The 12,630-nt window shown below is 33.3% G+C and overlaps 3 protein-coding genes across 3 annotated transcripts; 2 read left to right on the top strand and 1 right to left on the bottom strand.

Moving 5' to 3' along the window:
- The first annotated feature begins 412 nt into the window (after positions 1-412).
- LOC113848053 lies at positions 413-1,640 on the top strand. Its single transcript, XM_027477417.1, has one exon. It carries the CDS (start codon positions 458-460, stop codon positions 833-835), a length of 378 nt encoding a protein of 125 aa, XP_027333218.1. The 5' UTR covers positions 413-457; the 3' UTR covers positions 836-1,640.
- A 1,635-nt stretch (positions 1,641-3,275) lies between these two features.
- Positions 3,276-5,661, bottom strand: LOC113847718. Its single transcript, XM_027476968.1, has 4 exons — positions 5,571-5,661; positions 5,389-5,471; positions 5,189-5,279; positions 3,276-3,673 (listed from the first exon to the last, which is right to left on the bottom strand). The coding sequence occupies exons 1-4, from the start codon at positions 5,597-5,599 to the stop codon at positions 3,643-3,645; spliced, it is 234 nt and encodes a 77-aa protein (XP_027332769.1). The 5' UTR covers positions 5,600-5,661; the 3' UTR covers positions 3,276-3,642.
- Positions 5,662-8,540: 2,879 nt separating this feature from the next.
- On the top strand, positions 8,541-11,146 carry LOC113874899 (GTP-binding nuclear protein Ran-3-like). The gene is made up of 8 exons (XM_027513157.1): positions 8,541-8,723; positions 8,803-8,872; positions 9,017-9,073; positions 9,173-9,290; positions 9,764-9,853; positions 9,950-10,129; positions 10,222-10,299; positions 10,583-11,146. The coding sequence occupies exons 1-8, from the start codon at positions 8,721-8,723 to the stop codon at positions 10,650-10,652; spliced, it is 666 nt and encodes a 221-aa protein (XP_027368958.1). The 5' UTR covers positions 8,541-8,720; the 3' UTR covers positions 10,653-11,146.
- The last annotated feature ends 1,484 nt before the right edge of the window (positions 11,147-12,630 follow it).

Here is a 12,630-nt window from a genome sequence, read left to right as displayed (position 1 = left end):
ATAGTTGAAAGGTTCGAACTTGATCTCCCGATTGCGGGTGGGTGGCATTTAGGAAAAAAATCAATCTTAATTGTTTTTGTTTTTGGTCAAACAATCTTCAAATCAGGAAGGTTCATGGCAATTACAGCAACTGAGGTTCGTGTTCTATTTTCATCCACAGTTTGGGTTTTAGATTTTTTCAACAAGAATACTCCAAGCCCAAGTTCAAGTCCAAGCCCAATCGAATCCCTTCCCCGTCAGTGACACGCAAAGCCATTTTCGTAAAAAAAAGTCATAAAAAAAGCGTGTAAGAAAACAACCCCACCGCCCACCATCCCTTCTATCTGACAACGCCACGTGTTCGATCTTATCCTTTTCTTTTTCGGACACGCTATAAAAGCACTGCTATTGAACCACTTTGAACCCTAACTGTTAATCAAACCGTTCACTAACGGAAGAGAAAGATAAAGATCCCAAAATGGCCACTACTTTGATACCCATTCGAGTTGTCGGACTTAAAGCGTCCGCCACCTCCGGCAACCCAAGGACTGGTCCCGATCGCCGGAAAAGCTCTTCTGCCAACTGGTGGACCCCGTTGTTCGGTTGGTCCTCCGAACCCGACTACATTGACTCCACCAACAAAGCGTCGAGTCTCCAACAGACTACGCCGGAACCCGTTTCGGATGCGATGGAGTCGAAGGCGTCGAGACCGCGCTTCGCCGGTGGCTTCACGGAGGAGAAGGCGAAGCAGCTTCGGTTGATGACAGTCGGCACCCAGGCCTTTCACGACACCATGTACCACTCCGCCATCGCTTCTCGACTCGCCTCTGACTTCAAGTCCCGTACCGATTTGTAAACTTTCCGGCGCCGGCGACTTCACATGGCTTACTATTCTTTCTTTATTGCATTTTGTGAATTGCTTGTATCCAGATTTCAGGGTTTCGATGTAAGCGTCGATGCAAATTGATTTATAACAGTGTAGCATTTAGATAGTGATCAACGGATGCAATCACGTGTATATAACATGGATTAAGGAGTAAAAATATGATTAATGATCCATTATTCTGTTGTTTCGAATTTTAATCTGAATTATTTGATTGATTTGACTTTCGTTTTGCGTGGAGTGTGAGGGAGTAGTGGGATGAATCAGCAGCATTATCCATTTTTTAGTCGGTGGATCGGATCTAACGCAAATGTAGTTACCAACTGGGCGAAGGGGCGTTAATGTCTTATAACTAACTAAGTAATTAATTGGAACGTTGAACGCAGCGTTGCGGGTCCCATCGTCATTAAACTGGTGTTCACCGCGGGTGGAGAGGCGCGTGTGGACGAGTAACAAGTAGGAGTATCTGATACGAAGGGAATATTTGAGAATTTGAAATGCTGGGTTAAGCATCCATCCAGGGAATATGCCGAGGCTCTTCCTCTCAGTCTCTGTCTGCTAAATAAGAATATTGTCATAGTGGTCTCTTGTCTGTAAGGCTACTGTAGCTGCAAATTGCGCTACGGAATCTCAAAGCATATTTGCTTTGAACGGTGATAGCTTTCATTTGTATGACCTTTTAATCTAGTTTACTCACCTTCCAACATGGGTTTTTCAAACTTCAGTTTTGTACCTGTAGCTACCCAATATTTATAGAACTTCATTTACATTGAGAACATTTATTTTAAAGACAATCTTCACATGAATATTTAAAATTTATTTTAAGAGGATAAAAAATATATTGTATTTTTTATATAATTAACTTTCTTTTTCAATAAAAGTTACAGTTTTTTATAGTAATTTTTATGGTGCCTTGAAGATATAAGAACATTTTGTGTTTTTACATATAGAATAACCTTTATTAATATTATATCAAATATATATAATAAATAGTAAAAGCTAACAATTTATCATAAAAAAATATAAATATTCTTTAATTTTTAAAATATTAAAAAAATTATAACATTTAAAAAGAGTATAAAATGTCTTTTTAAGTTTGTAGACACTTCAGCAAGTACTTTTTTTTTAATATGACAAATCTATTATTTTAATGTTTAGTTGGATAAAATGTTAATTCTCGTACTTATTTAAATTTGATTTTGGTTATTTTTTTTTAATTTCAGTCCTTGCCAATTTTGAATTTCTATAAAATAAATATCCTTTATTATTTTTGTAACATAATTTTATACATGTTAAGTTACATATTATAGCAAAATGATTATTAATATAACATCTATGGATGCATCCTAAAAAAATTACCAATGACAATTTTTGAATCCCAAATTTACGTAATTTTTTCATAACATCTTTGTTCCATCACTACCTACGTTAAAAATTGCTATTGACGATTTTTGAATCTTATATTTACGTAATTTTCTCAAAATACCATATTTGTTATATATAATTTCTAAATCCCATGTATAAAATAATATTCCTAGTTCCGGAGCAGAAACTGTTAATAATGAGCTAAAAACAAAACAGAATAAAACATGGGATGAAAAGTATATGCAAAATGTCACCATATTAACGTGTATATTAGAATCAGAAGAAGACAATAGAAAAAGCGCGTATCAATGTTGGACAAAACTAAGTCTAAGATGCGTACCTGAAAAGATCATTTTTTTGGGCCCATGTACCGAATAATCTTGAGGCCACTTCCACCGAAACTTCGGGGGCAGTATAGGCAAAACCGTACCACGTGGTCTAAGACTTCTTTTGGGTCAAAAGTGGTCGAGTCGAAGACTAGAGGGCCACAGATATTTTGCTAGCCCAAAAAGGGTATGGCTAATGGATTGATCAAGTTTAGTGGCCCATCAGAGCAACTAAAATTTGAAGGCCCAGCAAACACTTCTTCGATTATGATTTTGATGTAGAACTTATTGACGGAGAAAAAAAAGATGTAGAAGTTTAGAAGGAAAAGGAGTCAACTTTGGAATCAGTATGCTTGATTCCCCGTAGGAGGGGCTACTTGTGTAAGCTCTGTTTCATAAAAAAATGAAGGTGGCGAAGTCTGGGCTGTCAAGGGTCAACCATCTTGACATAAATATTAGTGATCATAAATTCATACCAACCACCAGTTTACGGTGGATTGTGAAATGGGTACTGCACTGCTATCCTAATGTAACTTCAATGAAACAAACCAAACCTGAGTCTGAATATCATCCAACATAATTTTTTTAAAATTCACTGAAGGGTTATCATCTCTAACTACAGGTTCATTTTTTCCACTTTTTCTCTGCTTCCGGTCATTAATAAAACATGGATGAGATGATATATAGTGATAAAGGACATGTATATTGCTGTTACTGAATCAACATGGACCCTCTAATTATATGCTAGTCAACATCAAACTGAGAAGAAAGAGCAATGACAATTTGACATCAGGTGAGAAAAATAGGATGCTTTTGCTGGCATTACAGCAATTTGAGATCCAAGAACACTCTTCCACAGTCATTCTACAAAAAGCTAAAACCACAATACAAGATGCAACTCTCAAAAGAGTATATAGCATAATAATCTTCCAAAACAGTTAAAAATATCTTCATCCATGTTCAAAATTGACCTAAATTTAAGATGTTACCGGGATATGTTGAGCTGCAAATAATTGCAAAAAATTTTATTGAGGACCTGAGGTTGTGATAACTGACACCGATGAATTGTTTGAAACATGCTCTGCAAAATCACTTGCTCTCAATATCATACAGATCTGTTCTGGGTATAGCCATTATGGAGAAACATGATAAGAGAATATAAATATTAACAGAGTATGCAGTCTTTGTTGGTTCTTGAATTTTGACCAAGTATGAGGCAAATATAATTCAGGAAGGTACTGTAGCTTAGTAATTTGATAATACAAGTAGAGAACAAAATGCCTTCCACGCAAATATATTGTCCTTTATTGGTTGTTATATAATGATTCTAAGAAATAATACCTTTCAAAATCCAAACTTAACATAGAACTTAATATCTTTATGTATCTCTCTGGTGTGTACATATCCTACTTACTGTCATGTGTCATCACTTCATAAGGGTTAGGTTTTGAAAACAAAATTTTATGTTCATACACTAATCCTGAACTTCAATGTGAAAATGCCAAACTAGCATCTTATTTGTCCCTCATTGGGGTATGCCCATTTTAATGTACAAATGGCTAGTTGGAAGCCCTAGTAATCAAAATCCTCAACACTCAAACTGATCTTAAATTTACCACTACTTCCCCCCTCCAATCATGAGATGAAAATCAAAATGAAGCTTAGTTGATGTCAGAAACAATTGTCTTGACTCTTCAAAATCAACTAAAATCAGTCATCATCAATTGCATCTAATCAATCAAAACATCAAATAATTTTATGAAGGAAATTGAGGAAAGATACATGCGTCCTTATTCTGAGCCTCCTTGCCAACCAAATTTGATCTTATATTGAACTTCATTCAATATGATGAATCCGGTCATCAGAAAAATTCCTCGCACCCAAAAAGTGCGAGTTTTGACAAGTTGTGGAAAGGGAACTTTTATTTTCGGCAGTAAGTTTTGACACTGACCAAATAACATGAAGTCAGAACCCTATGTTATTCCCCCTTTCCATGTTTTCTCACACAAATGCTTAAAGCCAAAAGTTAATTAGACTTACAAGACACAAAGGGGTTAGAAGAGGTTTTACATAGTTTATTTGATCTTACAAAAATGACTAAGGATTCCTATAAGATCTCTTTAGCTCATTTTGATAATCTTTTGGATGCAGCTTATTCAAAACCAACACCTGTAGCTTACTTCAGTAAGTTTTATAGTAAGATTTATGAACATAAGCTCTCATACAATAAGACCTTATTGAATAAACTCTTAATTAAATTGTTTACCCAAATTCATCCTAAATCTAAATCCTTAGAAGCATGTATAATTCAAAACGACTAAGAGAGCCCAACCTCCAGGAATCCCATAAAAGAAATAACAACTTCAGTTAATAAACAAAAAGGAGCCACAGTAAAATCCCACAATGCGTATCATCTAAAAACTATATACACCCCATAACTATTGTCAAATCTTCCAACCCATTTTGCAATCCTACACCAAACTCCGAATAATAGCTTCTTAACTGCTATTGAGATTTTTCAAGCACAAAATGACCCCGAATTAAGTCACACAAAAATAATATTCGATTGAGCAAAAGTATAAACAAGCATAACATGGTAGTAACAGCATCACAAAAAGTGTCAAGAAAAGGATACACCAAATAGAAACCATGAGCAAAGGCCCCGGCCAACACAGCAGTAAACAAACGATCTCTCAAGACGGGTCTATGCCGCAGCCCTATACGAACTGAAAAAAAAAAATAGAAAAAAGAAAATTGAAACAACCCAAAAAAAATAAAAATCAACTATTTGAAAGAGGTGGGAAAAAATTGAAGAGAATGGGAAAAGTAACATACTTAGAGGGAGTACAGGGGCATATACAAGAGGAAAGAGGAACTTAAAAGGAGGTCCATTGTTCTTCCTTCTTACAACAGCTTCTCTGTGGTAGTTAACGAAAAAGAGTTAAGAGAATGAAGTTGAAAATAACAAATTAAAATTAAAGTAAGATTGATACTATGTCTGAGGAGAGAGGTCTTACTGGTTCGAAGGATCGGACGGCGTGGCCATGGCGGAATGGATGGAATTGGAGAATCTGCCTCTACAATTCTTTGATCTGAGATCAGTTGAAATTGTTCCCCCTATAAACAATAGTGATAACCTACCCCAGCCCAAACCAACCGTGGATCATACTTATAGTTATTCTAATACAAATAATGTTCGTACCATTAAATTAAAGAAATAAAAAAATATTATTCCACTAAGATATAAATTATATTTAATATTTTTTTTAAATAATCAAAATATCTAATAAAGTAAATTAAAATTTCTTTAAACAGTATTTTTTAAGCAAAAATTTATGTAAACCTCATAAATATGTTATAATGGTGTATACGGTATACCTCATAAAAATAAAATAATCTTCACAATAACATAACATAAAGTATAATTAAACTAATCATAGATATTTATAAATTATTCACAATATGATTCTACACAAACTTGTGTCATAGTGGAATTTGAGATGCATTTCACGACCTAAATATGTTTCTTCTGAATTACATAGTAACAATTCTAATTGTAATAATGTGGTTTAAATTTATAATTTCATATTAACTACCATAGCTCCTCGTCATTACTTAGCCCAGTTCTAATGGCTTGTTCTGAATAACACTTTGTGAGTATATTGGAAATTCTTCATACAGAAGATCTATTTGATACGCGCTGATTGATGCGAAGAATATATGATTAATAAAGAATCCTCAATCCAGTTATATTTTAGTTAAGCGAAAGAATATCTCTGCAAACATGTCATTTACTGGTAAAAGTTAAAATAGTTTTCATAATTTTCTTCTATGTCCATAGTTTAAGTTTTGGTAACGTATTGATGTAACTATATGTTGAATTTAGATCGCTTAAACTTATACGGGAGAAACTGTTGGTGCAACAATTGTCATTGGAAGGACTACCTGGGTCTCAATAAAAGAACAAAAAATTGCCCTGAAGTGTATATGAACATAAAAAGAAAAAGATAATAAAATTTAACATTTTAATAAAATATTAAAAAATAATGATCGTTGTAAGATCATTTCCAACACATTTACTTCTTTTAAAAAAAAAATAGTAATACATTCTTTCTAATATATTTTTTATTATTGGTTAAAATTTATTAAACCTAAAAAAAATATGAATTTTACTTTCTTTCATTCTTAATTTTTTTATTTTTGTAATTTTTAATAAATTTAAGCTGTTTAGTGGTAAAATTAGGTAAATTAAGCAGGTCAAAAGGGGTGGCTGTTGCAACTTGGATGGAAGTGATGAATTGTCTTTGTACTTTCTTGAAGGTTGCTTTACACAGATTCAATGTCATAACATCACATCTCTCTCTGCACTTGGAATCAGCTGAGAACACAAACACGTCTTTAAATGAATTTTTTATTTTTCTTTCACCCGGACCGTGTCTAGAAAATTAACGGTATTATTAGACAAAATTTATATGGGACCTATTTAAATTTTTTTTTTTTGCTATTACCTATTTTAATACTTTATCAGTTCTTTTTTTTTTTCTAATTTTTTGAACTGTAAAACTATTGATTTTATAATTTTATCGTTTCACCTTTAATAGATAATGTGATTAATTTATTTAATCTATCTCAGTTTAATTGATCTCAAATAAAATTAGAGTAATTTCATTTTTTTAATAATGATATTATTGTGACTAATACTCTATAAATAATAAACATATTTAATAAATTTTGAAAAATAATGCACTAATTTTTAATAATTTTTTATTTTTATATATATTTTAAAAAAATTCACTTTAAAAACTAATATATTTTGAAAAAAAAAATCTAATTATAAATGAATACGAAAGAATGAGGGAAAGAAAAAATTCTAAATTAAAAGAACTCAAAAAATTAATATTGAAAATATTTTGAGAGCCTTCCTTTTTTAATTAAACATGGCCTTAAAATAATTTTCAAAGAAAGTGCTCATCTAAACAGGCTTTTGAATATTCTACATATAAATAAAATTTTTTAAACATTGCATAATTACGTAAAAAAATTTATATAATACTGTGCACCACCTAAAAGGCATTTATTACCCAAAAATGGTAAAATCTTAGATAAATTATAAATAAATATAAAATCATAATATGATACATTTTTTTTATGAAAATTATGATAACATTTCTTACAGACATAGCTTATTAAAGATAAAATCTTTAAAATATTAAATGAATTAAAAAAGCAATTTTTTTAATAAAAAGAATACTACAATACTTAATAATATATTTCTCAAATATGCATCAACTATATAAACTTATTAAAATTACATAATTTTAAAATAATTTTTTATAATATAAATTTTATTTTTATATAACACGTTTATACGACCATGCGTTTTCGATGGGATGTGACATATTCGATAGACTAAATATCTGATTTGATATTTGAAAAAGTTACGCAATATAATTCAGCTCCTAAAAAAAGTCACTAAATAGTATCAAAATTACAAATGTTAGATCTATATTAGTTCTATAATTTTTTTTAGTGACAAAATTAGATCACTGACATTTTCCTACAAACTAAATAGCACACATCCTCTTTTTTAAATACTAATTATGTACCTGAGATTAAAAAAAAAAAAAACCCGAAAGACCAAAATATTTCACATTTATTTGATAGTTAACTTTTTTAAACACTAAATTAAATGTGCGTTTAATATAATTTAAAAGAAAAATACTTATTTTTATCAAAATTTTAAATTAACTTAATTTTAAAGAATTAATAATCATTTCTTAAAATTTAAACATTTCAAAACATGCAGAGAGTGGAATAATCTTTTCTTGAGATGCAAAGATTAGGTGTTTACTGACTTTACTCTAAGTTGATATAGAATATAGGATACAGGTTGGTGCGGGCGATGACACATAGATAGAAGATGAGAGAGTTTGAAAAAGCAAGGAGCGCGTCATTCTTAAGCCGCGAGTTGGTTCTTGATCCACCACACTTCATTTCAATAATGCAAAGGCTGTGGCGTGAGATTGAAGCCAATGTTTGTGCTTGTGCGTGATTTTCAAGTCCACACCCTCTCCTATAGCAAACTTTATAAGGTCCCTCTCTAACACCATGCATCCTCACCCCTTCACCTTCATCATTCACCACCCTTTCATTCATTAAGATTATTCATGGTACGTAAGCCCCTCTCTCTATATATGGAGTTTGCATGATGCTTTATCGTTGTTCTTCATGCTTTTCTCTCTTATACAGGCTCTACCACAGCAACAAACGGTTGAGTATCCAAGTTTCAAGCTTGTCATCGTAGGCGATGGAGGAACTGGTTGTTATCTTTTTCTTTCCTTCTCAACTCTCATGACATGTCATCATTCACTCAATTCTCCAACACCGACTTCATTTTTTTTGTTTATTAACTTATGATGATGTTGATCAATGATCATTACTAACTACCCGGTTGATGGCACAGGAAAAACAACTTTTGTGAAGAGACACCTAACTGGGGAGTTTGAGAAGAAATATGAACGTAATTAAACCAGCATCCCTTTCCTTCTGTTGCACTCCCTTTATTTGCTTATTACTATTTCTAATCATCATCTATGGTTTTTGTTTAATTTTGCAACAGCAACTATAGGTGTGGAGGTTCATCCACTAGACTTCAATACCAACTGTGGAAGAATTCGCTTTTATTGCTGGGACACTGCTGGTCAAGAAAAATTTGGTGGTCTTAGAGATGGTTACTAGTAAGTCTAAATGAAGTTCATATAATAAATTGTATAATAATATTTCTGGCAAATGTCCAAACATATATTTTAATTTTAATTGAAGAGACATTCATCTTGATTTTAATTTAGTTATACTTAGAAGTTCCTTGCCAATTTAACTTAGTAATCATCTTGTTTGACTCATATTTGGGAAGTGGGAAGATGAAGTAGGTCTTTGTCAATTATCAGTCATGAATAGAAGAAAATAGCTCAAGATTTTGTTTGTGTTTATATTTTATCTTTTGTGATTTGAGTACACACCCTTCGCTCCTCCCCCCCCCCCCCCCTTCCTTTTCTGAAATTTGTTATTTCTTTTTTTGCATATCTTGTTTATTGGCATGTAACCTGCTAAGTTCTTTGATTCCATGTGTAACAAAACGTTCCTACATGTTCTTTTATTTATCAGAAAATTTGTTATGATGTCCTGATGAAAACCTTTGATATATCTGCAGTATTCATGGGCAGTGTGCTATCATTATGTTTGATGTAACAGCTCGGTTGACATACAAGAATGTTCCTACATGGCACAGAGATCTCTGTCGGTGAGTTGAGTAATTCGTATTATTATTTTTAATATCTTTGGAGTTTTCTTGCAATGTATTTTTCAATGTTGAGTATGTGACTCTTGTTAATCATAGGGTGTGTGAGAACATACCAATTGTTCTCTGTGGAAACAAGGTTGATGTGAAGAATAGACAGGTTAAAGCAAAGCAGGTTACATTTCACAGGAAAAAGAATCTGCAGTACTATGAGATATCTGCAAAGAGTAACTACAATTTCGAGAAACCTTTCTTATACCTTGCCAAGAAACTTGCAGGGTACGTAATGGAATGCTTTATTCTTTTGTTTATTTTATTGTTAATATGCCAATGTTACAAGTGGTAGCAAATTATTGGTATTGTGATTACAGGGACCCTGGCCTACATTTTGTTGAGATGCCTGCTCTTGCTCCCCCGGACGTAGTCATTGATCTAGCTACACAGCAATTGTAAGGACTCTTATGATTGGCCTGTTTGTTTAAGCTTATGAACAGCTTATTTTTGTAAGCTTCTTTGTGCATCAAAATAAACTCTTTTCAGCTTAATAAGTTTCATTGTTAAATTTATGGTATAAATCATTGTTTGAATTTTTTTTTTAAATAAGTTGTGTATTCAAATGCACTAGTTATTTATGTGCTTTTAGACACATTAAGCTGTATTGCCTCACTCTTGTTAGTTTCTTTTTTAGTTAATTCAATCTTATGTGTGTCATCTAATTTATGTGCTGTACAGGAATGAACAAGAGCTAGTTATGGCGGCTGCTCAGCCTCTTCCTGATGACGATGATGATACATTTGAGTAAACTTTTGGGCATTTCAGAATTTTCCTGATAAAAAAAAAAGATGTATTTTTCATCTGCTTTTGGTGCATTGTATTATTGGGGAATTTTCAACAAGTTAGAGTAAAGGTAGGGGTCTGTTCAGCACGGACATAAGCAGTATTTCTTAGTTTTGTTCCCACAGTTGTGCTGTGTGTAATAGTAATCAATTGACTTCTTGGGTCATTAAACTTTTAAATGATGTCATACAGAGTACATTCCCCTTGCTAATTTTGTGCACATGTGCGCGTGGATGAAATGGACCTCATCAACCATATCTCACGGTAGTTAGTACATTCACATGTCCAGATCAATTGAATTAAATGTTAAAATTGATATGGATAAATGAATGTACTAAATACCATCGATGATTTTACTTTTATTAGAGCTATAATCACTGGTTTTCATGCCAATCTTGTTGGGGCAAAAAAAAAAATGCATAATGTATTATACTACTACTATTATTATATGTAGCTTGTTCCGAGCACCTCGTAGGCGACAAACTTAATGGCATGTCTGATTCGAGAATAATGTAGTAAAAGTGGAAAGAAATTTTTGAAAATTTAAAATTTTGTTGTGTTTAGATGGGGAAGACAGGATGATGATTCTTCTTCATTCAGTCCTCATGCACACGGCTTGCATTTTTTATGATAATTTGTCGTTTTAAAATGTTTATGGGCATCTCTCATGAGTTGATGGTTAGATAGTTGTGAGCTTATCTTAGACTGCTTAGTATTAGTACTATGTCGGGTACCTGTAAAATGAAATAGAATATAAAGATTAAGACAAAAGCTATCTCTCGTAAATGTCTCACATGAAAGCAACAGGCATCTATCCGTTTCAGCACGCAATTTAGAACATTCCACTTGTAGGATCTTCACTTGGTTTGGTTGTGGAATGGGAAAAAAAGCTGATATATTTTCTTTTTTGGAACTGGTAGCTTAATCTTTGATCTGCTGGATATCAACCCTTCTTTTTTGTATGGCAACACCTAGAATTCTGTGTTGAAAAGTGTTTCCAAGATAAATTATAAACCCTTCTTACCAAGCAATAATAATTTCTTAGATTCTGATGGCAAGTATTAATAGTTGCGGTCCTGAGTGGCAACACTTGATTTCTAGCACATAGCTTTTAGGTGTTTGGCCAGTTGGCCTGGTCCATGTACATTAGGATGAAAAGCTACAAGTCTCAGAATACGTTGAACCTTGAACAGTAGCATAAAGGGTTCCAACTTTGGGCTCTTGATTGTGCTCCATTAGCTAGGCAAGTACATATTCCCTTATTAGCTAACTAGCTCTCAGCTTTTGGGTTGTTTGATGAAATGCATGGCGGAAGTAGCAAATCCCATCCCTCACCATTCATAAGTGTACCATATGCCAAGGCTTTTACATACTCAATAAATTTGTGGGATATCATAGACACGTGAAAGTTGAACAGTGCAATAGGAATTACCACATGACCAATGACACCAGACAAGTCACTATATGATTAATATGCAGTAGTAGTTTTATGAACACTTGCCAATTGCCATGTCTCCATAACAGGTTACCTGCTCCAAAGTAGGCGTGCCTTAATGGGCCAAAGATGTTGATGGCTCTCTCCCGGCTGAAGCTGAGCCTGTTGAGCTCCATTTGCCACAAGACTTGTCCCTATCAGTGTCGGTTCTAACCCACACCTACAGTCCCATTTTGCCATTACTACTCTACATACTGTATTCACAGTATGTGGGCAATAAGCAGTGGTAGGAAGCCACAAAGGGAAAAGGTGGGGCAGGTGAAAGCTGGTCTTGAGCATTGCCAGCACCAGCAGGATGTCTATGAATGTGGGAAGGGGTGGGCTCATAATAGAGAATTTTGACCATTGCCCACTAGAGTTGTACACTGTCAATTTTTCAGGAGCTGGTTAGTGGTTACCTCCAACAACTTATTAACTAGGTCCCATGTAGAGCACAATGTAAAATTCA

Source organism: Abrus precatorius, unplaced genomic scaffold (assembly GCF_003935025.1).
Source record: "Abrus precatorius isolate BTA unplaced genomic scaffold, Abrus_2018 Scaffold8, whole genome shotgun sequence".
In the NCBI taxonomy this organism is placed as follows: domain Eukaryota; kingdom Viridiplantae; phylum Streptophyta; class Magnoliopsida; order Fabales; family Fabaceae; genus Abrus; species Abrus precatorius.
This window is presented reverse-complemented; position numbering and strand designations above follow the sequence as displayed.